Source organism: Aquarana catesbeiana, linkage group LG06 (genome assembly GCF_042186555.1).
Source record: "Aquarana catesbeiana isolate 2022-GZ linkage group LG06, ASM4218655v1, whole genome shotgun sequence".
Lineage (NCBI taxonomy): Eukaryota > Metazoa > Chordata > Amphibia > Anura > Ranidae > Aquarana > Aquarana catesbeiana.
Window position 1 is genome coordinate 347,371,339 of NC_133329.1, and position 27,460 is coordinate 347,398,798.

Here is a 27,460-nt window from a genome sequence, read left to right on the forward strand (position 1 = left end):
AATTTCCTTTCACTACCTATATGTCAAACTTTTAACTCTGGCAAATGCAGGATCAATGTCCTTCATTCTCCCTCTTGTCATCAGCTTAGCCGGGGGAAGGGCCAGAAGAGAGAGCCGGAGAAAGCAACTCTCCTGCCCTTATTGCTGTATGTTTAATATGTCTCTTCTTCATTAAAAAGCCTGCCTGTTTAAAACGTTTTAATTATTATGTAAAGTTCCACTTTAGGTTCGTAAGTTTTTAAGCTGATGATTTATATTTCCATTTTACATAGAAGCGTGACAGTAGAAAAAGACCAAGTGGTCCGTCAAGCCTACCCCATTTTTTTTTGCTAATTTTGCAACCACCTAAAATAGGTACCCCCAAATTGTTTTCCTCTATACTTCTTTCAAGCACTGTACCCCCAATATTGTATTCTATCATATATTTTTTTTTACTATATTTACTATATATATACATTCTTTATTTTACAAATAAACATTTTATACAGAGCATACAATTGACAAAGGAATCCCAGAGCACTATGGGTTTTCTATAGTAAGAAACATATATCAAAAAGGCTGAAATGAGACCTGGTCATTTTACTCATTTTAACCTTTGAGGCAATGAGTACATTTTATTCATGTCCAAATTCATTTCCAGATTGCTGCTGGCAGGAAACAAGACTCAGAAGTCTGCTGTGGCTCCAGTATGCAACAATAACTGTTAAAGGCTGACTAGTTGTTCCAGGGAACGCAGATATTTCAAACACTGCTTTATATAAGCAGGTTAGTTACATCATAAAAAGAGTTTGTGTGCATAGGGCAATAGTAATAAAATAGAATAAGTTTTGTGCAGTGTAATAACCTGGGTTGCTTCAGCACTGGCTGATGTCTGAGGAGTGTCAGCTGCATATAACGGGTTTTCAAAGTTATCGGACTTTTGCACGTTGGTGGTTTCAGTCACCTGAAAAAAGAGAAGCCAAAAGAGAGCTTTGTAAGCCATGTCCTTTAATTCATCTAGTTTTCATAGTTAAGGCCAGGTTCACACCTATGCAAATTAGATGTGGGTTTCCCCGCATCTAATTTGCATAGCAGGAGAATGTGACTGGCTCCCTATGGACCCGGTTCACATATCTCTGTTGCGGCTGCGGAGGGCACTGCACAGAAACGCTGTGCTTCTTTGGCTCCGTTTCAGCGCCGAATTCAGGCAAAGATTCTGCCCTGATTCGTCCCTGAAATGGAGAACAGGGACGGACAGCGTTGTTTTGCGATCCGCGGCCGGTTTATGTGTGAACCGAGCCTAAAACAAAATTCTGAAACTATAAAAGAACAATGCTGCATAAAAAATGCTCAGATATGGCATAAAATTGTATTTATTTAACAAGGTTACACTGTTCCCTGTAAGGTTTACAAAGAGAGCTGATTTATTTTCCTTTTAAATTTTTTAGTTTTAGTTTAAAAGGGGTTGTAAAGGCTCATATTTTTTCAACATCCTCCTATGCATTAAGGTGAAAAAACACCTTGCAGTCACTGACCCCCCAGCCCAGCCATTTTACTTACCTAAACCCCGAATTTCCGTCGGCGTGTCCACGCCGTCCCTCTCTCCATGGGTTCCCGGCTCTTGATTAGATAGATTGATAGCAGCGTAGCCATTGGCTCCCGCTACTCTGTCAATCAAATCCAATGATGCGGGCGCCGTGGGGCAGGGCCGAGTCCTGCATTCGGCCTCTATGGACGCCGAATGCTGGACTCGGGACGCGCCCGCAAAGTAACCCCCCGGGAGAGCGCATTTCCTAGGGAGTTATCTAATGCGGGGAGGAGCCGCAAGAGCCCCGAGGGACCCCAGAATTGGATGTTCGGGGCCACTCTGTGCAAAATGAGCTGCACAGTGGAGGTATGACATGTTTGTTATTTAAAAAAAAATAAAAAACGATCCTTTAGTATCACTTTAAGTATAAAACTCCTTTAAAGAGTATGTTCATTTTTCCAGCCAAACTGGAAAAAAAACCTTACTTTATATTTGATAGATGTTTTCATTCCCATAGCATAAATTTAAAAAAAAATGCTGCTTATCTTTTACTTTTCTGAAAACTTCAAAACTGAAGTTTTTCTCTACTAAGCAGAGGGGGGTGGGGAATTAAAGTAGAACAAAACTCTCTCAATCAACATTTAACTATTTTTAATACTTGTCTTGTTAGCATTAGTAAATAGAAAGGGAGGTACAGTGGGGACGGAAAGTATTCAGACCCCCTTAAATTTTTCACTCTTTGTTATATTGCAGCCATTTGCTGAAATCATTTAAGTTCATTTTTTTCCTCATTAATGTACACACAGCACCCCATATTGACAGAAAAACACAGAATTGTTGACATTTTTGCAGATTTATTAAAAAAGAAAAACTGAAATATCACATGGTCCTAAGTATTCAGACCCTTTACTCATATTTAACTTGGGTGCTGTCCATTTCTTCTAATCATCCTTGAGATGGTTCTACACCTTCATTTGAGTCCAGCTATGTTTGATTATACTGATTGGACTTGATTAGGAAAGCCACACACCTGTCTATATAAGACCTTACAGCTCACAGTTCATGTCAGAGCAAATGAGAATCATGAGGTCAAAGAAACTGCCTGAAGAGCTCAGAGACAGAATTGTGGCAAGGCACAGATCTGGCCAAGGTTACAAAAAAAATTCTGCTGCACTTAAGGTTCTTAAGAGCACAGTGGCCTCCATAATCCTTAAATGGAAGACATTTGGGATGACCAGAACCCTTCCTAGAGCTGGCCGTCCGGCCAAACTGAGCTATCGGGGGAGAAGAGCCTTGGTGAGAGAGGTAAAGAAGAACACTGTGGCTGAGCTCCAGAGATGCAGTCGGGAGATGAGAGAAAGTTGTAGAAAGTCAACCATTACTGCAGCCCTCCACCAGTTGGGGCTTTATGGCAGAGTGGCCCGACGAAAGCCTCTCCTCAGTGCAAGACACATGAAAGCCCGCATGGAGTTTGCTAAAAAACACCTGAAGGACTCCAAGATGATGAGAAATAAGATTCTCTGGTCTGATGAGACCAAGATAGAACTTTTTGGCCTTAATTCTAAGCGGTATGTGTGGAGAAAACCAGGCACTGCTCACCTGTCCAATACAGTCAACCCAATAGTGAAGCATGGTGGTGGCAGCATCATGCTGTAGGGGTGTTTTTCACCTGCAGGGATAGGACGACTGGTTGCAATCGAGATGAATGCGGCCAAGTACAGGGATATCCTGGACGAAAACCTTCTCCAGAGTGCTCAGGACCTCAGACTGGGCTGAAGGTTTACCTTCCAACAAGACAATGACCCTAAGCACACAGCTAAAATAACGAAGGAGTGGCTTCACAACAACTCTTTGACTGTTCTTGAATGGCCCAGCCAGAGCCCTGACTTAAACCCAATTGAGCATCTCTGGAGAGACCTAAAAATGGCTGTCCACCAACGCTTACCATCCAACCTGACAGAACTGGAGAGGATCTGCAAGGAGGAATGGCAGAGGATCCCCAAATCCAGGTGTGAAAAACTTGTTGCATCTTTCCCAAAAAGACTCATGGCTGTATTAGATCAAAAGGGTGCTTCTACTAAATACCGAGCAAAGGGTCTGAATACTTAGAACCATGTGATAGTTCAGTTTTTCTTTTTTAATAAATTTGCAAATATGTCAACAATTCTGTGTTTTTCTGTCAATATGGGGTGCTGTGTGTACATTAATGAGGGAAAAAAAAAGAGCTTAAATGATTTTAATAAATGGCTGCAATATAACAAAGAGTGAAAAATGTAAGGGGGTCTGAATACTTTGCGTCCCCACTGTATATTATAATTCATTGTTTTAAACTTGTTTTTTTTTTTTTTTTATTTCTTTAGTTGCTTCCTGGCTTCTGGCTTAGGCCAAAATAATGTCATACATCCCAGGGGTCTTCATAGGCATTTTTTTATTTCATGTGGAGGAGGGGCTTTCTCAGCTAGGCACACACTCCTGTTTGCATGCCTGAACTAAGGGCAGATGTATTCCTCCTCCCTTACTCAACATGACCGCGGCTAGAAATGCTAGAGGGAGTTTTTCAAAGTGAATTCTTAACAAAGTATTGAAACATGGATGGATGGGTGAGTTTGCTTTGAATATTAAAACTAACTCAATTATGTTTTCAGTTTGTGGTGCTCAGATACAGTTTAGCTCCACTTTCATATTTACCTAACTAACGCTGTCTGTACTGTGCTGGCAGATTTTATTATCAGTTGTAAACTAGATTTCAACACTGACTGTCCTAACAAAGGGTTAGAGATCTAGACTCTAGGTTTCTGCATTATATGTTAATAAAGTAAATCTCAGCATGTCCCATACATCAGTGGGGACAGATTGGGCTTCCTCTTATTTCAAAACTGTTCAGAGTAGCCTGCAGTCTGCCTGCTCCAAATAAACACATTTAAAGGAGTAGAAATACAATGTAAACCCTTCTTTTAACCCTAATGAAAAACAGCTAACACCCCCACCCAGCTTCTCTCCCGTGTAGAAGAACCACATTCTGATGAGCTGTTTATGCCAGAAATCCTTTTTGGCTACACCCAAGCACAGAGCCTTCAAACACTTGTATGGGGCTGCAGCGAGAGTAGCATCAACACCAGTGCAAGGCCTCGTACACACAGTACGAAAATCAGAAGGGAAAAGTCTTAAGACGAGCTGTCTTCGGATTTTCAGATCGTTAGTACGGTGCTTTCGACAGCTGATTTGACTTTTTCATCAGACAAAAGCTGGATGTGCAGGCTATAAAATTTTTGTCGGATGTGAACTCAACATCTGATTTTCAGATGGTCAGTATAGAAATCGTCACAACAAAAGTCAAAAGTACAAACACGCATGATCGAAATGAAGAAACGACTGCGAAGAGTTCAGTCTTGTAAACTACCTTTTGTAATCTAGAATTAACATGATGCGGTGACGCGGCAGCTGATGAAATGTCGAAATCTTCTTTAATGGAATAATAATGAAGCTGCACGTAACAAGCTGAGTTTGGAGTATTGGTATAGATTTATGTAAAAGGAAGGCTTTCAGATGGAGCCACCAAAGCTTTAAGTGTTTGTAGATTTGGACAGAGTGCAAAACATTAACAGATCAATATAAAATCTCACGGTGAGGTCAAGATTGACTTTGTTATTAATTAGCTAACAGCTTACATCTGGTGGCTGTGTGATGGTTACAATGCTGACACCTCCTTCCCTGTTATCGGAATACATCGGATTCTCATATGTAACTGGTTCCTTCCCAGCATCCAGTGTGAAAGTTGGACTCTAAAAAAAAAAACACCATGAACAGAAAAGTAGTAAATTTGAAAGCAATTTGGCTTTTGTTGCTTGGGAATTTTAAAAGGTTAGTCATAAAACTGATATTGTATTTTGTAATGGTTGCTGGACAGTTAAAATACCTTTTCAGTTTCTTATATGTCTAAGGCGTTTTATTGGTGAGACACCTGTGTTTGAGCTTCTGGTCTGTCCACCTACTGTTACCATTATAAGAGGTTCCTGTTCTCCCTGTTGGATTATTTATTTTTCTATATAATGGTGAATGTGATGGGAGATCCTGCAACTTGCAAAGGATGAGTGTAAAAAAATTTGGGATTTTGGCAAAGAGATCTTACTCTTGATGTATCCAAGACATATAATGTAGAAAGCTTTGGGCTTACTTGGCTTCAACTATAAGTAAATAACACTTTTGGGTATACTGACCCTTCAGGTTAGGCGACTGCAATAACTTATTTTAGCTAGATATAAGCTGACTTATCATATCATAGATAATAAGGTCTAGACACATCTAGTTATAATTGTTTTAAGCAACTTGTTATTTTATTTTCCATAATAGACAACATAATATAATAAATAAAAATGTACCATTTGCATTGCTCTATCTATGGAAGACTCTGCGCCAAATCCAGACTCTCCAATGTCCATAGTGACATCAGCTCCAGATCTGAACGTCACACCATTGCCATTTTCTGTAGATTTCACCAATGCACTAAGACTGCAATAATGAAGATATGATTATTAAAGTACTTGGTGATGATAATGACAAATTATTGGAGCATAAAGATACCCTGTCACTACATCCTAGACACACAATAAAATATAGACTGGTAATCTATGAGTTGTACTGGTTACTACAGCAGTTTAAGATTTATAAACAGAGGATATTAGCCCACTATTCAGCAAGAAAATCAACACTTCTGGGGCTGTCAGATTATGCATCTTTTTGGGCCACCCAAGGTACTGCTTATATACTTGTAATACAGATTGCCAGTCCGAGTTTTGTTGTAAGTCAAGGATGTGGCAACAAGGTCTCTTTAAAGGGGTACCATTATCAACAAAATGCAGATATACAAAATGTTTGTTAGTTTACATATTACACAGGAGGTTTTAATAAACGTGCATGTCTGTTTAAATAAAAGTGTACTTAAAGAAGAGCTCCAGGCTCCTTCAGAAAAAAATAAAAGTCAGCAGCTACAAATACTGTAGCTGCTGACTTTTAATATTAGGACTCTTACCTGTCTAAGGATCTAACTATGTCCTTACCCGAGCCAGTTTTTCAATCGGATATCAGATGCTGCCGCTGCCATCTCCACCAAGTGGAAACGACAGTGAAGCATTGTGAATTCACAGCTGGTCCCCTACTGTGTGAAGCATGCACTCTGTGAATGGGCTGGCTGCAGGGGAAGGAGGATGGGGGGCGAACTTCCGTCTGAGTTTGCCGGGGTGAACTCAGTTGGAAGTGGGAGCGGGTACCGGTCAAATCCAGGTAGCGGGTACCTGCTACCCCCCCCCAAATGTGGCAGCGGAGGGGGGGAGGAGGCAGGCAAGCGGAGCTTCCCCTTTTGGGTGGCGCTCCGCTTTAATGGTTTACTTATCACAGAGCTCTCAAAAATAAAATATTGAGAATAAGACCACATTGATATTTGCATAATGTAAAGCTGTAGTAAGGTTAGAGCCTCTTTCAGGTTAGGTTTGGAGCTGTTCCTTTAGGGGAGTTCTTCCTTTCTTTTGGAGTGATTTTACTTCCTGTTAGAACTGAATTGATGGGAAATCTCTTTAAATGGTTATAAACAAAGTTAACAACAAAAACATATCCTTAACCTGGCCACAGGTTCACTTAAAGGTGGAAGTAAAACTCTACAATACCACCATAACATTATGTATCAGGAGGAACATTAAATTCGCTCTTCTCTTCCTTTATAATATTTCCCACATTTTTTTCAATCCAAGTGTGAAATGTCACAATAAATCTGGAACACTGAACACCAAATACAGACAGCCACATATATCTCCTATTTAAATTGGACCCTGAGTCATTTTTTCAAATCTGTTAAGTATCAATTGTCTGCCCCTCCTTTACTGCCTTTGCAGAAAAAAAAATATAATTTGGTGCCAGTAAATACTTTATTCATGCACTTGTTCTTTCTATTTAGGTCATACACCTAGGCAAATCACATAGGCAGATGCAGCCTCAATGACTCCCGGGATAGAATCGTCAGTAATCCCAGGAGTCATCGGGTTTTCTTTTTTTTTTCACTGTCCTCGCTGTGTATGTACGCCTGTATTGCACATGTCGAGTGCACGGCCACACCGACCATCCACTTCTCCATCCTCTATAATGGCAATGTTCACACTTGTGCCAGCAGCCGCACTGAGTATGCACGGGATTTGCAATTATAGAGGGTGGAAATTCAGCAAAATGACCAGGAAGTCAAAGAGCGTTGGCTTCAGTTGCCCTCACTTAAAATGACTGCAGTGGTACAACAGGGAGAGTGCCCTTCCAGCTTACTTTTTGAATATGAAAGAGGCAGATTTTGTTGTGGTAAGTAGATAAATACCCTAACTGACATTTTTTCCATGCTAATAGCATTTTTTTGTGAAATTCATCAACTTTAACTGAAGTTCCTTTAAATACCAGAGCTGCCGCCGTGCCATGATGCTCTTACCTGGGGAATTTAGGAAGTGCCGGCAACAGTTTTCCTGTTCGTCTGTAATTGAACATGCCGCCAATCACCAATGCACAAATGATAATTATCAAAACCACAGTAAGAAGCACAGCAACAGCAGCTAAAAATAAGTAACAAAAATATAGTTATTTACAGAAGCAACCTGTACATGAAAAGTAATCTACTGCATGTACAAGAAGAATTCAATACTTTTAACATCACATAAAGCTCTTGGAAATATAACTATAATTTAGCATCCATTATGGGAAAGTACCAATTTAAAGTGGATATAAACTGTAACTGGATGACAGTTAGAGGTTGATTTATGAAAGGCAAATAGGCTGTTTTCACTCTGTAGGTGAATTTTCCTTTAGCTTAGTGATTTTGGTGAAAAATTACTTTGCAAATAATACCCAATCAAATGCAATGAAAATATTAAAAAAAAAAAAACATTTCTTTGCTTGCACATAACTGAAGGATGAAAGTCAGAAGAGCTTCATCAAATTCAGCTAAAGGTGAAATTGCCGCAAAGTGAACAGCCTATTTGCCTTTGGTAAACTAACCCTTAATTTAAATCTAAAGCACTGTGTATCAAACAACTGTGATTTTGTTTCTTCTAGTAAATACAGTTTACTACTCACTCCAGTTGTGGCTGCATGTCATTGCTTAGGGAGTGCTTCCTAGTGATGACAATCGTGGAACATGCCTGCTTAAAAAGCATCAGCACAGCTGCTTACAGTCTCTATCTGAAGCTCCTTTAACAAGGTGACAATGTAGCAAAACATTTGGGGAGCACTTCGTCAACACTCTATAACACAGAGGGGGTGATTTACTAAAACTAGTGCATGCAGAATCTTGTGCGGTTGTGTACAGTAACCAATCATCTTCTAGATTTTATTGTCAACGCATAAGAGCTCTTTCACACAGGTGGACTATTCCAGCGGATCCGCCTGCTCAGCGGGGGATCTGTCCGCTTATTCCCACTGAGCAGGTGGATGACAAGTCCGTGTCCGCTCCACCTATGCAGAACGGACATGGAAACAGCCTGATTTCCTCTTTGGGCGGTCAAATGTAAATGGACCCCCAGTCTGTTTACCTTCGACTGTCATCCGATCCGCCAGACAGATCCCCCATCCGTCTGTTTTGGCGGATAGGATCAGATCGGATGTCAGCAATGGATGGTCCAGTCGGGTCCTCCTGTTAGTTTTTTTAATTGTCCATTGCCGACATCTGATCTGATCTTATTCGCCAAAACAGATGGATAGAGGATCCTTTCCCCATCTGCCTGGTGAATCGGATGACAGTCGAATGTAAACAGACAAGTGGTCCGTTTACATTTGACAGCCCATAGAGGAAATTGGGCTGTGTTCATGTCCATTCTGCATAAGTGGAGCGGACACGAACTTGTCATCTGCCTGCTCATTGGCCAGGCGGATCCGCTGCCAATGTGAAAGAGTCTCCCTGTGTGAAAGAGCCCTTATGCGTTGCCAGTAAAATCTAGAAGACACAGCCCGCTTTCCTCTGTGTGGTCAAATGTAAATGGACCACCTGTCTGTTTACAAACTGATAGGCGGACCCGATTGGTCTGCCCATCTGAAAGAACCAGAACTGAACAAGCTGAAGCTGATTGGTTGTTATGCACAGCTGCACCAGATTCTGTGTGCACCAGTTTTAGTAAATCTCCCCCACAGTGTCTAAACTAGGATCTTAATGGCAGGATCGCCAAGTAATAATATAATGAATGCTGTAGATTTACAAAAAAAAGACTGAAAATGACTTTAGGTGATTGAGTTTTCATCTATTTAATCTTCCGCACCAATAGTGAAAGCAATAGGTTTTACCACCACCAGCATTTGTAGCTGACTGCAATAATATTTAGCCGTTATTCAAATATTAAAATTACTGCTCCAAAACCACTAGAAAGTAGTCAAATCTAGAAAGTACATACAATTTTGCATAGAATCCCCATATTAGATCATCTAAATGTCCCTTGCAAAGAGGATGGTGAAGAAGCAGTCCCTTTCAATATAAAATCCCCTGACTATAGTACTTGAGAATTTAGGTCAAAGTAAATCAAATGAATGACTCTATTCCAACATGTCTCACCACCAGATTGCCTTTGTCAGGGTAAACCAGGTTGCCAAAACAATGCTGAAAAAAGCTTGTGTGTCCAAAGGTGTATTTCCTCTTTTCAAGGGGCAGTAGAACAATCCATATACGTTTAGGTATCTGATTAGTACTTTTCAGAAATGACTAACACACGGGTTTTGTAAAATTATTTCATTATTTGAATAAAGGATGAGTTGTAATCTAGTAGTAGTGGGCTACTACAATAGTGACAAAAAGACTGAGTATAAATATAATGAGATAAAATGAAATGTACCTGTTCCTGGAGGTAAACCAGCCCTATATGATATATTGCAATAGCTTCCTGTGAAACCTGATGTACACCTGCAAATCAAAAACAATACATGTAAAACTGAATCTCATATTTTCAATTTTCAGCTAAATAGACTTTTGTTTATTTTTAGAGAAAAAAGATACCATATATGCAAGTGTACAGAGCTGTTGTATAGTCCCATGTACAGTGCAGGGCCATCTTTATCAGAAAGTACTGAATGGTCAGAGCCAGGGGTTGTGAACTAGTGTGTGCTCTTTATGGCACCATGTTTGAACATGAATGGACAGTAGAATCCATAGGACGATGGAGCAGGTTCTTCAGTTGTTACAAAATGTTCTACAGCTCATTGTCAATCATTTATACCGATTCATCATTAGAATTAGACTGGAGAGCTTAGGAGGAGCTCTGCATTATACAGATAGCAGATAACACCCTGTTTCCAAATTGTCACGCTACTCTGCTAATAGTTTAGTTCTAGATGTCAGGACTTGAGAGTGAGAGAACTGAGAGTAGACAACTCACTATTTCACTAACAAAAAAAACCCCACTATGTAGGGGAAGCAATGATGGTGTCCTGGCTGAACTGGCTGACAGGGTAGTAGTAATGACTTATGCCTAGCTGTGTGGTGCCCTGGAGTCCTACAATCCTAGAACATGGCATATGTTGGCTATGCAGAAATTGGGGCCTCATGTGACAATCAGCGAGTACACACTACCAGCCTAATGTTACATTAACCCAGTGTCATACAAGCACTAAGGCAGACCAGCCCATCTGGCAAGTTTCTGCCTAGTTGTGAGTCTGGATCTGAATTAACAACAGAATTAGCCACCAGGGCTATATTTTCAATATTGGATACTATAGGCACACAAGTTTTGAAGCCCTAAGTAACTTTTCCCTAGTAGGGTCACCTATACACTGGCCATTGCAGAGGTGTAACTAGGACCTTCAGGGCTCCGATGCAAGAAACCATGACGAGCCTCCCTTACCCATGGACGGGGCCTTTCCCACTGTTCCTGGGGCCCTGTACTCCCATCATGGGGCCCTTTATTATGGTCCTGTGAAAGGAATTATTCACGTGTTCTGCAGTGGGCCCCCTTCCTTGCATCTTGCCCCCCCCCCCCCCCCACAGTGGTGGAAAGCCAGGGCCCGGTTGAAAGTGTGACCCTTGCAACCCTGGAATTTCCACCACTGGTGTCAGTAGTTTTTTTTTATGCTTTTTTACCATGTTATTTTATTTTTTTTAATAATTTTTATTATGTTTATTATTTCTTAACAATTATTTTAGGAGTTTTGTTGGTGAGGTGGGGGGGGGGCTTTGGTGAAACTTCAGGGATCTAAACAGATCTATGATGTTTCACCTTTGAGACAGAGAAAAGAGGTTGAGGACACAGCCCTCAAACTCAATTTCTGCAGCCTCAGCTAAACAGAATGAATGGACAGGAATAGCTCTGTACAGAGCTTCCTGCTCATTCACAAACCAAAGCATAGTTAACACAGTTTACTATGCTTCGATTATGAATGACACAGGAGCAGTTGGTACCGATCAATCACTGTGTCCAACCAGATTAGGAAGGGGCTGGTAAATGACACATTTATGGGCCCATTCCCCTCTCTCCATCTTGACACATCCACTGCAGCAGTCGGCAGGAGATGTGAGGGGGACACCGTCAGCATTCCCATTCTGGGTAAAGTGACCGTGTCTATCTAAAGAGGCCCCACCAAACTCACCTTGCCGGTACTTGCTCACCGCTCTTTCCTTTTCTGCAGCCCACTCTAAAATTCCCAGTGTTGGCTGGTGTCAGACACTATGGGGAGGGGTGACCTCCTCAGTGTTCTGATGGTACTCAGGCCTAGCATTGCCTTCTACACCTGAGCACAGTCACATGGGCGGAGGTCACATGCTCTTCAATTTTCCAGGCTGGGGCAGCAGATGGAGCTGCAGGAGACCGTTGGCAAGGTAAGTAACAGTGGGTCGAAGAGGTGCATTTGAACAGACCCTATCACTTGGCCCTGAATAAGAATGGTGACAGAGTCTCTTCAAGATAAGGTATTCGCCGCACAAAGAGTGTGTGGTTTTTAATGTGTCAGCTGACTCAGACATTCATTGTGAGAAGGAACAGTAATGTATATCATGAGCGAACATGCCTTCCCACATATACATACTGTACACAATTACATACTATACATAAAACCAACGTGTTTTAAACCACGAAGACCTATTAATCAGACTATATACTGTATGTCAAGATGATCTCGTTTACATGTACACATGAAAATCATTGAAAAGAATACAAATTCCCTTAAACACATAATGGCTACCACTAAGAGCCATCAGGCAAAACTTACTTGCATTTTGGAAGGCCCATCTCATCAAAATAGCATGTTCCTCCATGCATACATCTGCATGCTGGTGGCATGGTTGGGGGAGACTCAATAGCTAAGAAAATGGAAAGCCATGCATGTTAGTGAGCAGTACATGCAACAGTTATGTGCCATACGCAGGGAGCAAAGCCACTGTGTGCTTAAAGAGAATCTATCATAAATAAAAGAGCACTTCACGTGCAGCAGGCCACCAGTTAGATATAATAACATGTCATGTACAGTATATCAAATAACCATTTGCAGGGTTCAGGGTCACAACATGGTCAGCAGCTCCCGGTGCAATACAGCTTTCCATGATAAAGCCAGATATAGGCTTTATCATGGCACCTTATGCCATGTTTATTTGGCAATAAGGTTACAGGCATACCCCACTTTTAAGTACACAAAGGGGTGTATTTATTAAAAGTGTACAAGTGACTTTCCCATTGTTTCATTGTATTCTATACCACTGTGAAAATGTCTCCAATGTGATAGATTCACTTTGATACAACCTCTTTTACCAATATTCACAGCTACACTGTGAAAAGAACTGTCATATGTTAAACTAGAATGTCACCTGGGGGGGGGGGGGGGGGTATTTATAAAAGATTCATATAGCAATTTGCCCAGTAAAAGTGCATATACATTTTTTCTGAGGTATGGGTCATTATGGAGCATAAACAAATATTATTAGGCTATTTCCTGTGCTGGTTGAATGTTTTTCATTGATTTAAAACAGAAATGATTGTGATTGGCCACTACATGATACTAAGTATTATTGGAAATTCCTACTGTGGTATTTCAGAACAGATAAACTCTCAGAAATTAGTGTGAAGAATTGCCACCATCCCTGAATAGTACAAAAAGAACCTCATATAGATGGGATTTTAAGGGCAAAATTACTAACAAAAAATTTAAAAAAATTGATTTTTATTTATATAAAAGTTTAAAAAGACAGATTTATACAAAAAACATGTGTACAGACAAATACAGTTGTAGTGTATTACAGTAAGGACAAAAAATTATTCAATCCAAATTGAATAATTTTTTGTCATTACTGTAATACACTACAACTGTATTTGTCTGTAAACATGTTTTTTGAATAAATCTGTCTTTTTAAACTTTTGTATAAATAAAAATCAATTTTTTAAATTTTTTGTTAGTAATTTTGCCCTTAAAATCCCATCTATATGAGGTTCTTTTTGTACTGTGGTATTTCAGTTTCCAAATGTGGTATATTTGATTTGATTATTCGACCAGCCTACTATTCTTTTTAGTCCACTTGCACAGAATGAATGTACATGCACTTTCACTGGGCGAATTGCTATGCACATTTTTTTATAAATACACTTCTTAGGATTTTAAATAAACAAAAAAACATGTTTTAGAAAAAAATAAAAATCTTGGATGCTTATTGCTAAAACCCCCAAATTATTATTGCTGTTTCAGGTAGAAGATAATTGTGGCAACTTTTGCAATATATTTGTTTGTCATTGCACCACTGACGTGAAGTTCCTTTGGTGACCATCTTCTCTTAGTACAGAAACTGCTATTGCCTGTCTTGGTTCCAGCAGACTTGTCATCGGTCATCGCAGCCAATTGTCGTAAGGCAGCAGTACCTGATTATTCAAGTGAAGAAGATCACCAGAGGATATTTGTGGAGCTGAGTCGTTAAAAAAGGTACCCATTTAATACACAAGCTACTCCCATAGCACTGTGTTCTAGTTTTTAGTGGTGGTCTTTTTAAATTATGTATACTTAATAAAATGCGTTACATATTTTTTAGGTTTGATTGTTAACTCTACACACAAGGAACATGAAAAAGCAGAAATGTGGGTGGGGCTTGTCACTATTGGAAATGTGGGCGGGGTCTGTCAATATTGGAAATGTGGGTGAGGCCAGACACTGTTGAAAATGTGGGTGGAGCCAAACATGTCACAGTGGAATTATGGGCGGGGTCAAACCTGTCACTGTGGCAACGATATTCATTTGTGTACAGTGTTGCATGACCACACAATTGCCAGTTAAATTAGCGCAGTGCAGAATATAAACAAATGCCCTGGTCATGAAGGGGGTAAAACCTTTCCAGAGGTCAAGTGGTTAATGTTACTGTCCTGACTATTAAGGGAGTGGGACTAGTGAGAAAATGCTAGAACCACTGTCAAATTCTTATTCTCTCTGTTCCCAGAGGAGAAATTCTCCACCATTTTGTGTCTGAGAGACACACCAGGAAGTGAAAAAAAAAAAAACAGTTGTCATTAGAACAGATATCCCTGTGGTAAGATATCCTCAGTGAAAACTGTTAAATGTGAAAGGATGAGTCCTCCCAAAGGGGACACAGACAGCAGTAGAAGCTTGTTTCTTCTCCACTTTATTCAAGCTTAGAAAAAACATTCCGGGTGGAGTCTCATTTTAAAGAAAGGGCTGTACTGATGTCATTTGGCAGCATATCTCCCAGCCCTGATTTATTCCATTTCCCGGCAGAAAATGCAGTCTTTAGTTGTACTATGCATGTTGTAAGATACCTGCATCACACTCTGTGGTGCTGCCCTCCATGAAGCGAGCCCCTTGCGGACAGGAACACGTGTACCCTCCTGGCCTCAGCAAGCATAGGTGGGAACAAATATCTTTACAGCGATTGGAAACTGAAAAAAAAAAAGAATATGCAACAACATGAACCTGATGAGGGCAGTATTTTTAATATGGAGCTAAGATCAAGAACATGGGGATATGACCTCCAACTAGCAGGAGGAAAGTTCAAAACTAATCTTAGAAAGTATTATATATACACAGTCTATATATACAGGTGCATCTCAAAAAATCTGAATATCATCAAAAAGTTAATTTATTTCAGTAATTCAATTCAAAAAGTGAAACTCATATATCTGGACCAATGTAATTATGTATAAAACATCCATTCCTGGAATTCTTCTTTAAAAGAAAAGTTCAGCTTTTTTTTTTTTTTTTTTTTAATCATACTTACCTAGGTGAATGCAGCATCGGTTTAGTGCTGCATCTGTCTTCCACCAGCTCTAAGACTAAGAACCAAAGGATCAAAGGCCGCTGATTGCTCAGTTCTCAGAGCTCCCTGACCAGAGAGTTGGTGACACTCAGGCACCGGCTCTCAGTTCTGCCCCCCTCCCCCTCGCTCACTGGAGCTCTGGGCTGTGGAGGGGTTGAGAGCAGCTGGCCCGGGCTCTCAGCAGCTCACTGAGAGACTGAATCAGGTTCCAGTCCAAGGTTGTGGGCGGATCTCGACTTTATTGTCGCAATCTTGCCCAAGCCTGCACTGGCTCTGTGACATCAGCCGACAGCTGTCTGCTGAAAAGGGGTCACAGGAGTACAGAACCAACTGCACTCCTGTGATTCACAGGAAGAGTACAGCCAAACAAGTTTTGGTTGTACTCCTCCTTTAAATATAAAAATAAATAGGCATACTGGGTATATTTGTCACCCTGTGTAGATTTTACACCATCTGTACAACAAGATTTTTAGTAATAATTATGAAATTAAGACAGACAGTAAAAACTGCAGTATCCCCTAACATTAATGACCAGTGTAAAAGTGCCCCCCTTGCACTGGTGGTCAGTGAAGGTATGAGGTCAATTCACCATTGCTCACTGTTCAAGGAAACCCTAGAAACCTCAGGAAGAACCTTGGTTGAAAAAAGCTGCACTAGGACAGTGTAGTTAGCCTAAAACAGGTAATGGCAACAGAAGCTTTAAATGGCAGGATCAACAAGTTTAAACAAGAACTAAGAAGAGAACTTAATGAAAGAGATCGTTCACAAAAACAGGGTGTCACTCCAATGCTGTTCCCTAGCTAGCAATCAAGAGTCTACAATGATGGATTGACATCTCTTACTGAAAGTAGCAGTTGTATTTTACACAGAGTGGGCAGTGTAATGTGGCCCTACGCCTGTATACAGTATGGGTCACAAAAAGAACAATAACAAATGGTTTACATGGTAACTCAAAGGATTAACCTTTACCTGTATGGTTATAACGATGAGCATGGTATATCCGCACTTGAGTGAGCCAGGGGTTTATGGTTAACACCTTCACTTTAGGACCTGTGCCAAATTTATCTTTTTTCCACACCTCTCCTTTTTCCTTAGTGGTCCAGTACAAGTGGCCCTCGAACACGTCCAGGCTATAAGGATTGCCCAGATCTGTATATAGGATAGGCAATGTGATTTAGTAAACACTCAAAAACAGTCAATTTAGCAAGCTCAGACCTAATGTCTATACCACTAACAGAAGCTGCAAGCTTTGAAAGAATCTATAATCACATGCATGCTTTCTTAAACATAATCAGGTTTAAGAAAGGAGACTATGTCTCCGATATTGGGTCACATGACCAGGCTATTCACACCACTCCTTGGCTTTTCTGTTATATAATCATGTGAGTGCATTTTATGTTGTGTGGTTATGTCAAAAAGTTTTGTTGCGGTAAGTTGTTCCTCCCTTATTTTTTCTTATGCTTTCTTAAAACATTTTGATCAGCCTCATCATTAGCTGACTAGCTTCTGTATATTAGTTGGATAACTCCACAATACCCACATTTTAACATTCTAAATTCATATTTTTCTTACCTTGCTCCATGACAAATTTGCACTTCATCCCCCCCCCCATTTTTAGTTAAAGTAAGATGGCACATCTTCAGCTAAAATATTGTCTGACTGACCAGTGTGTTATGAATAAGGCCAAAAAACATTCAGCTTTTTGGTTACCTTGAATTGCTTTGCTATAAACGTACTAGCTATTCACTAAAATTAAGCAAATAACAAAACGATTAATAATGCTGAGCCAATTAAGTTACCTTAGGCTGACATTTAGCCTGTAACAATAGCAGTAGACAAGGTCCAACGATATAGATAAAAAAAGGTTATAATGTGCTCCTGTTGCTTTCCCATAACACAAAATAAATGTAAAATCCTCTTTAAAGACCCAGTCTTTCTTCACCCTTTTTTGACCCAAGGTTATGGAAGCCTACATGCCCAGACTAAATTTGGTAATATGTTGGGTAATTTGATAATTTTATGACCAATTAGCCTACTAAAATAATTTTCACATTTTCAAATATCAGGATATTAATCACTTAAAACTTTAAAAGAGGAAGTCCACATTTACTTACCTTAATAAAGGATAAGTTCACCTTTGGAAACACGTTACACATTCCATCCATTTTTAGGGTGGAACAAGTAAAATGTTTCCACTACTGCAGAATCTCCCCAATCTGCTGCATCTAAGGACATTATTTAAAACACTATTTAAAACAAATGCGGCTGTGGGGGGAGTTCTGTGAATGGGAAACTACAAGTACTGACGGCCTTTGCAGCTGTCAGCTTGTAGTTCTCAATGAACTATCAGGGCGCTGTTTAGCTCTCTAGTTAGTTCACTGTCTCTTCCTGTCAGTGTGTAACTGTATGCCTGTACGAGGTATAGGCAGACAGATAGGCTGGCCATACATTATACTATTACCTAGTACAAGTTTTCCTTTAGATTTACCAAAACCATATAATATGAAGTCAAACCTAAACACTTTCAATTTGTATGCAGTCAGGCAGGCCCTTGCACTACACAGTTGAAGGAAATTGAATAAGAAAATTGTATAATGTATGGCCAGCCATACACTGACAAGTCTGCAGGAGTCCTGCATGACACCTGCGAACTGCTGATCACAGGTGCAATGCTTACCAGGCTCCTAGTAAAAAAATAATAAATGCACATTTTTTTACCTGCAAAAATAATAATAATTATTTTTTTTTTTCCTTTAAGTCTTCTGTTTAAAAAAGTCCCTTTTCTTGTGGATAGGTCAGTCTGAAAGCCACAACCCCCCACATACCATTTAGTGGGTGTTTCCTTTAGCTAGCCAGCTGCTACAGAGATACACATGCATGGGCACTCCAAGCCAGAGCTGTGTGCATCCATTGAAACATAAAGTTCTCAGCAAGCCATGCCCCTGCTCCTTTCTCACAGCAATTTAAGTGTCAGCGGTAGGGGCCTACTGCTCCCCTACCCCAAGTCTCTCCTCTACAATATTGAAGTTTGGGGAATAGTGTGGATTGTCCTGGAGCCAGCAGTGGCGACAAGGGACCATAGGTAAGTGTTTTGGGACAGGGGTATAGAATTTGGCATTATTTTTATCTTAATGCATAGAATGCATTAAGGCAAAAACACCTAACCTTTAGCCTACTTTAATTGATTTTGTTTAAAACAACTATATATATATATATATATGTGTGTGTGTGTGTGTGTGTGTGTGTGTGTGTGTGTGTGTGTGTGTGTGATTGCATCTAAAAAATACAATACCAAGCAGAGGCACTGCTACCTTTTAAAAAGAAAATTCTATATAAAGGTGGAATAGCACAACCAGGTTCATTCACTAAAGCACTGCTTAGTGCAGCGAAGCATAGCAACCAATCAGAACTCTTCGTGTCACCCTACTGAATAAACATGCTAAATATTTTCTCACCTCCAGATAAAACTGTCCGTCTGTCTGTTCCGTCAGGTTTGATGGATTCAATGACATTTTCCTTGGAGTCACACCAATAAATACGATTGCTATTGATATAATCGATGGTGAGGCCGGTGGGCCAACCAAGGTCCTCTGAAACGAGTATCTGTCTTTGCTGTCCATCCATCCAAGCATGTTCAATCTTAGGCTGTCTTCCCCAGTCTGTCCAATACATAATTCTGCATTGGAAAAAAAAAATGCCAGCATTATTCCAATCAATGTACAGTCCTAAATTTGCCATTAAAAACTTATATTTGAAATAAAAAATACCTAATATCAAACACAGCATAATATATAGCATATACATCTATTTTGTTCATCTACTAAACACATAAAAATCAACTATAAAATATGAGATGTGACTCCAGTCTATCATAAGAAATGCTATTTCCTGAGGCCACTTTGCACTCCTTATATATTCTTAGGGAGATGGTAAGGCAACAGGGAGATGGATGGCCAATCTTAGGGGAAATTACCCTTTAACTTAGAAACTTATGCAAACAATAAAATGAACAAATGTCAAAGCTTGGCAGCTTATTTGTGGTGGAAAACTATTCTACCAGACGAAATAGAGACATGTGCAGCTGCCCTTTCCACAGGTTTAAGGAAATGTGATGCTTACCCAATCTCTGGATTGAGTGCAATGGCTGCTGGTTGATCAATCTGAGTGTATATAAGCCACTTCCTGTATCGTCCATCTAGTTTTGCTACTTCTATACGATTTGTACCTGCGTCAGTCCAATAAATGTGCCTTATTTTTTATAACAAGAGAATACAGAAATAATCTGTTAGTTTAGGAAACATAATGGATATATTTTACACTGTATATACCAGAGCGAAGACGATGTAGTATCTCCAAATAAAAGCAGCTGATGTGATCTTAAAGCAGAATTCCAGGAATATACTGCAGGTATACCATGAGTTAAGTCTTATGAGGTGCCTGCCATAACTTCCAAGCTCTGGGGCTGCTCACTGTGGTCTCAGTTCCTTCAAGAGCAAAGTCACTGGAACTGCTATGCCCACCTCTCCCCACCTTCTACCTATTCACAGAAGCCTTTGTATTATGTGTACTCATTCACAAAATACAAAGACTTCTGTGAATGGGCAGCAGAGGGGAGGGGTGGACATAGCTGTTGTGTGTGCTTCTCTGCTCTCACAGCCATCCTCCAGGAGTGCAATAAACCTGTCACAACCTGGAGATGACATGCAACTAACTGAACTTAACTCATAGTGTGCCTGCACTTTTAGCAAAGTTGCTGAATTTCTGGAATTCAGCTTAAAAGAGTTGGGTTATGAGACTTATAAGGCAAGAATAGCTGAGAATGATCAGTACTAATAAGAGAAGTTCCTTTAATACATCTATAAAAAAAAAAAAATAGAGCTATCACCTTTTCCCTTTCCCTTGTTGTATTTTCAGAGCTGTGTTAAGATTATTAGGGAGCTACTGTACCATTTAAAATTTTAAACTCCTGGTACGAAAGTGATGGGCAACAAGGGGAAAAAAAAGGGAAAGTGCAGATATCTTAGTTAATTAAACACTGCAAAACTTTTTCCAGCATGTCCACGGTCTAACTACCTTCAGAATATTTCCTTTTGTACATGTTTTCAGACACATCTTTGAATGTATGTGCAGTGTCCATAAACCCTTTTTAAATTTAAATATATACAGTATAATACAGTATAGGTTCTGTGAGTAACACAGTTAGACCCCTTTCACACTGGAGCGTTTTGCAGGTGCTATAGCGTTAAAAATTGCGCCTGCAAAACACCCTAAAACAGCTGCTTCATGCACTCCCGAGGGCTTTCACACTGGAGCGGTGTGTTGGTAGGTCATCAGAAAAAGTCCTGCTAGCAGCTTCTTTGGAGCGGTGAAGAAGCGGTGAACTCCGCTCCGGCGGCGTTTTAGTGGGCGCATTCAACCCCTTTTCGGCCGCTAGCAGGGTGTTAAAACCGCCCTGCTAGCGGCTGAATATCGCCACTAAAACGACGGTAAAGCAGCGCTAAAAATAGCGCGCTTTACCACTGAAGCCCGGGGCGGCTCGTTGTGAAAGGGGGTCTTAGGTTTCATGTACACGGGACGTTTTTACAACCTCTCCTGAACAATTTAACTCGACAGATAGTAACCAACGTTTAAAACGTCCGTTTTGCCGCGTTTACATGCCGCGTTTAGCCGCGTTTGCGTTTTTTTTTTTCAAAATAGCCAAAAATGAAAAACACCTGTAAATGAAATGTGGCTAAATGCGAGTTACCGCTTTTAGAAGCAATTGGCGCTTGAAGTGCCTCTAAACACTTCTGAACCCATTTTTTTTGCGTTCCAAAAAATGCCTCTAAACTCAACTGCCTAGAAACGACTGTAAACAACCCTGAGTTCAGGAGCAGTTGAAAAAGATGCCCAACTGCTCCTAAACGTCCGTTTAGCAGAAGCAGTGTACATGAGGCCTAAATAGCTGAGGCAAAAGTGACCTTCAAGTTACTCTGAAACTTTAGCTCCCAGAATACCCTGGCAAGCTTTGGTTAGGGAGATATGCTGGATCTGATATTTCCTTAGAAAATAAAGTGCCCTAAATTGTACACATTTATTAGAAGTGGAATTTAAGAAAATCATATTTATTTACTATATGGTTACTGATTAAACACTATTTTCTGATACTTTAAACTTAATTGCTATATTCTTAAAGGGTTAGAAGATCACAAAGACAAATACAGGCATACTCCACTTTTAAGTACACAATGGGGTTTATTTACTAAAGCTGGAAAGTGCAAAATCAGGCTCACTTCTGAATAGAAACCAATGAGCTTGCAGGTTTTATTACCAAAGCTTAATTGAACAAGCTAGGGTTAGAAGCTCATTGGTTTCTATGCAGAAGGGAGTCTGATTTTGCACTTTCCAGCTTTAGTAAGTAAACCTCATTGTGTACTTAAAAGTGGGGTATGCCTGTAGTTAGGTTTAATTTAATTTCAGCAATAAGAAATATATCATTAATGAAATGTGTCAACCAGCTTTTTAATCTTTTGCACTGTATGCTCCTCTAGATTTATTAAAAGCAATTTTGTATTTTGGACAACAACCATAAGTGCTGGCTTCAGGATATCATATTTAAGATCCACTTTCCATACCTTCCAACCCAGTCCACAGCTAATCCATCCGGATTCACAATATAACGTAGGTTCAGATCAACATCCTTCACCATATTATTGCCATAGTCTTCAAATGTTGGTATATAGGCACGTCTGATGGACCCAAACACAGAGCCCTGTCCTCGAATACTGTAGTAGACAACACCTATGAAAGGAGAATACATAAGTGGTGTCCTTTCAGTATGAACACTACTCCTCACTGATTTCATACTTCTTAACGGAATCAACACAAGCAAAGGTTGTAATATTACGAGTAGGATTTCAATAAAAGGTTCATTATTATTAATAATAACAACAAACTGATAAGTTATTTCTTATGATTGTTGTTGCTATTCACACCTCAGAATAAAATGTGAACTGTTAATGGGTAAAAAGAAGAACCTGTATGTTAAAATATAAATTGTGTGAATCTTGGAAAATCTCAAGGATATTACATTGTAATTGTGCATCTCAAGGCCAAATGCTTAGCTTGGAAGCCTGCTGCACTCTAGTGGTACAATTTTGTTCTTACAATTGCTCTTGGCTTAGTTATGCTACAGAATATAAATATATTGATATCCTCAAAAATTCCAAGAAACTGTATTCAGCTATAATTCTATTAGCTGCTTACAGCAAAAGCTGTAAACTAGATTACTGACTGTCAGGAAACGGCTATAGAAAGATTTTTTACATATTTTAGATGGTATCTCTTCTATTGACTGGCGGTTCATTATGCTTAGTTTGTCTCATTGGCACAATGTAATGATCTGTATTTATTCGATTTATTATAACAGGAGGGTCAGTTTAACCAATACTAACCTTTCTAGATGCTGGCTGACTGGTTAAAAAGTATATGTATAGCCAAAACATTTCTTTCTGGTTTGGTTAAAGAAGGGGAGGATTAGAACTCATGTACCGTCATTTTTGCTATATGTGTGCCGTTGGAGAGATTTTCCTTTGCTTCCTGTACTGGAGACACAGCAGGAAGACAGAGGAAATCTCCCAAAAAACAAGGGGAAATCCATTCCTAGGCAGTTTGCTCTTTGGAACATTTGTCCGTACCTCCGGTTCCCGTGATGTTGGAGTTCTCGTTGCTCTCTGTCTCAGTGACAATGGTAACCAGTATAAACAGAGAAGGAGAATCTCCCCATTAGGGACACAAGCAGCAATACAGCCCTGATGGGGGCTAACCCTAATCCACTTCATTCAAACCTAAAGCAATGTTATGCTTTTATGTACTCTTTAAATTATCCAGTTCGTTACCCGCTCAGCCTGGCTCCAGTAGCATTTCACAGGGGCTGTCAATCCTGTTTTATATGTTATATATTTTATATTACAGTCAGCAAAATCTTACTTATTGCAGCAGGCATTAGGCTCTTTAACTGACCCCTGGCAGGGACATCTCAACACCGTAATCTCCAAAAGAAGGAAGATGATATAGCCCACCAGTATTCACTCAAAAAATATAACCTTTAGGTGGGCTGAAATGTCAGACAAGGAGTACAATCCTTGTCTTTTGGAAGAGTAACACAATAACATACTTATAATTATTATTATACAGGATTTATATAGCTTTATATTTGCTTAGGCTGAATAATAACACCAAAAATATTTCTCTCTCTTGGAGCATGGATACTGAACATTTGGTGCTCCTGGATTTAGAAATCTTCAAGGAGGGAGAGCATTTTTCAACACACAATTACTTTAAGCCAACAGATAGTAATGGGTAAATCCCATTACACAGATGCCTTTACAGCACTTGGCTGTGCAACATTCCTAGGGGCCAATTCATCCGCGTAAGGCGTAATTGCTCCTCAGACTCTGATTATCAGGTTCAATTACAGGTCCGGGTGAATAGGTTTTTCCAAAACGGTTACCAAAAGGAGCAAGTCAATTTAGATCGGGTTAAGATAGGGAGTCTTGACAAACAAGCATTGGTTGCAGATTTCAATGGAGGGAAGAATGAAAATATAAATAAATAAACAGGAGTATAAAATCGGTCTTGATTACAACGTGCAATTTGAGCGGATTGTTTTGAAACACTGGGAAGTTATTAGGAAGGATAGGGTGCTGGGTGCAGTTCTCCCTAATCGACCCCAATTTATCTATAGATGAGCACCGACTTTGAGAGATGCTATTACAACTGGGGTGATCGATCCACCTATTTTAAGGGAAAATAGGATATTTTCTTTCTTGTCGGGTTTTTATACCTGTGGTAGGTGCCCAGTATGTAAACAATGTAAGTGTAACATTAAAAAAACTTAAAGAATGTATCTCTACCTCCACCAGCCGGAAGTATCAGATTAAAAATTTGATAACATGCAGCACACAAGGGGTTGTTTATATGCTGGAGTGCAAATGTGGACTCCAGTACATTGTTAGAACTTCTAGGTCCTTTAGTGTGGGCATTGGGAAACATGTGAATAACGTAAAGGGACTAAGATCCCATAGTGTTTTAAAACATTTCAGAGTATGTCATTATAGGGACCCTAGGGATCTCAAGTTTTGGGGCACTGAGAATGTTGACAGACTGTGGCGGAGGGGGTAATTATATCCGTCGTCTTAGCCAGAGGGAATTTTTCGGGATTTTTGAGGCAAAGCTATATTCTCATGAAGGGTTAAACACAGATTTTTATTTAAATTGTTTTATTTCTGACGGGTAATTTGGTTTATTATTGACTTTGTACTGTTTCCATGAATAGATATGTTTTACTGTAACTGATGTGTAAGGTAAGCCAGTAAGGAGGGAGTTGCAGTAGTCAAGGTGTGAAATAACCAAAGAGTGTGTAGCACCCTGTAGCTTAGGCAGGGAGCTCCTCACAAATTTACTTTCCAGGAGTAGTTATCATGGTTGATTGATAGAGATCCATTGGTTTCTCCCTAAGTTTGGCCTTGTTGCACTTTTCTCTTCTACCACTAGGTGGCTGGGTACTTGGTGGTACTAGATATGAGAAGGGCAACCCAAGGTCAGGTTATGGGTATATGGGGTATCTCAGCCAATGGGCAGGGGTTTTATTGAATCCTTTGGGCTGCTGGGAGCACCTATATATTTGGCTGGAGTCAGGTGATCTATGTTCTGTGCCACCTAGACGGCTGTCTGGGTGGACATGTCGTACGCCCCGGGCTCCTAGGTCGGAGATTGGGCCTATGCTAGGGGCATCTGGCTGCTAGGCTGTGTGAGGGCCTATCCAGAAGTAAAAGGGCAGCACAGGGTTGGGACTGCGGCTTGCAGTCCAACCAAAAGTGACGGTTATGCCGGCCAGAGAACCTGTCGTGGTTGGAGGTAGAAGGGGAGCTATTGCCACTAAGGGACCAACCACCTTTACCAGGGACCACAGTGAGTAACTGAAGCAAGTACTGGAGCAATATTCTCACCGAACGGGCATGGTGGAGAATCGGGAAACTTCAGGCGGTGTTTAAGTCAGGGACCCAACCAGTGGAGGTGACGCTTGCAGAGCAGCCTTGTGTGTCAAGCCAGGGACCAAGCCGGTCAGCAGGGGTGAAGCTTGAGAAGTATCTGGAGTGCCAAGCTAGGGACCCAGCAGGGATGTGTGGGTGACGCTTGAGGGAGATACCACCGGAAAGATTGGAGGAGCTCAAGGGATTAGAGTCAGTGAATCAGTGGGCCTAGTGAGAGACCGGGAGCTCAGTTATGAAGAACTACAAGAAGCAGTTGTAGCGAAGCTGAAGGAACTGTTACGTTTGAGTTAAGAACTGTTAAAGACTGTTGTCATAGGAGACAGCATTCCTGCATGTGCAGATGTGGCGCCTTGCTAATGCCTTTTCCTGCACGGCTGTCCTCCTATTGAAGACACAGAGTCTGCTAATTGAATCTACAACTACTTAAGGGTGTCCTGGCCCTAACCCTCTTTCCCTCAAAGGTACAAAAAGGACTGTTAAGAGAAATAAAACCTCTTTTACATCCAAGAAGTGTCTGGTGTTCAATGACTTTCACCATCTTTGCACCCACTATGCCTCACAACCCACTACATATTGAAGGATGTCAGCTATCTTTGGCCTTAAAGGTCCTCATTAGACTGGAAGAGACTAAAGACTTTGCTAAAAAGGGAATATGTTGTTTTGTGGTGTCATTAGTCAGGAAGCGGAGAATTCTGGAAATGTTACAGAGGTTAAGGCGGCAAGATTTAGCCAATGATTTGATGTGTGGGGCTGAAGGAGAGGTCAGAGTCCATGATTACGCCCAGTACATTGCTATTAGCCCATTCTTTTTCCGCATGTTGTCCCCTCTGTTGCATTAAGCCATTAAAATAAAACTAAAGGCAAAAAGTTTTTTAGTTTTTGATAGAGTAGAGAGAACACCTGTCAGGTTTTTAGTGATGTCTGTGGCCCCATTAGGGAGATTCTCCCTCTCTATTTATCCTGTTTACCATCATCACCGAGAGTGAAAATGAAAGAAGATCCCACAGAACAGGAATAGTGGGGAAATCTTTCAATGGAGACACTAGTTCTGGTTACCCTGGTGACACCTCGGGATTCCCTCACTTCAGAGGGATTTCTTCTCACTTACTGTTTTGGCTATGGAACAAGAAGTGAGGGGAAATCTCCCAACTTTCTCCCTAACAGGGTTTATTACGCTTTCCTACTCTATCCAAAATGAAATAAAGTTTTGACTCTAGTTCAGGCCTGCTCAACCCATGGCCCGCAGAGCCGTCTGATGTGGCCTGTGACCTCAAACCTACAGCAACCTGCAAAGCTGTCATACACAAGTCACTATTGCGGCTGGCGTCCTGCTTTTCCCTTTCTTTCCTAACACACAGACACAGAGAGAGAAGAGCCTATAGCCGAGTGGATTACATCTAGTAGCATCTATACAGGAGTTCTGAAGGTGGATTTTCACAGTTGTGAGTGCATTATGTGTTATTTTATCTCTGCTTAATAAAGAAGTTTATTGCACAACTAGAGACTGCGCTTCCCTGGTCTGTTTTTTGTTTAGCTTGTCCACAATCCTTGTTTACGCAATTCAAGGGATGTCTGCAAAGACCCTGATATAGTGAAGGCTGCAACACTGGTTTGGAGAGTGGGACTAATGGTGAACTGGTTAATAAAAAATGTGATTTTTGTGATTGTGATTAC

The 27,460-nt window shown here is 40.4% G+C and overlaps 1 protein-coding gene across 1 annotated transcript in view; it reads right to left on the reverse strand.

The window, feature by feature from the left end:
- LRP2 (LDL receptor related protein 2) overlaps positions 1 to 27,460 on the reverse strand; it is a 375,159-nt gene that overhangs the window by 14,886 nt on the left and 332,813 nt on the right. Inside the window, exons 67-77 of the mRNA XM_073634007.1 lie at positions 22,367 to 22,532; positions 19,872 to 20,000; positions 19,208 to 19,428; positions 16,722 to 16,901; positions 15,256 to 15,375; positions 12,716 to 12,806; positions 10,351 to 10,418; positions 7,968 to 8,088; positions 5,887 to 6,016; positions 5,176 to 5,289; positions 845 to 943 (exon numbers count right to left, since the gene is read on the reverse strand). Of these exons, the coding sequence (XP_073490108.1) occupies positions 845 to 943; positions 5,176 to 5,289; positions 5,887 to 6,016; positions 7,968 to 8,088; positions 10,351 to 10,418; positions 12,716 to 12,806; positions 15,256 to 15,375; positions 16,722 to 16,901; positions 19,208 to 19,428; positions 19,872 to 20,000; positions 22,367 to 22,532 (1,439 nt within the window). The remainder of the gene's footprint in view (positions 1 to 844; positions 944 to 5,175; positions 5,290 to 5,886; positions 6,017 to 7,967; positions 8,089 to 10,350; positions 10,419 to 12,715; positions 12,807 to 15,255; positions 15,376 to 16,721; positions 16,902 to 19,207; positions 19,429 to 19,871; positions 20,001 to 22,366; positions 22,533 to 27,460) is intronic.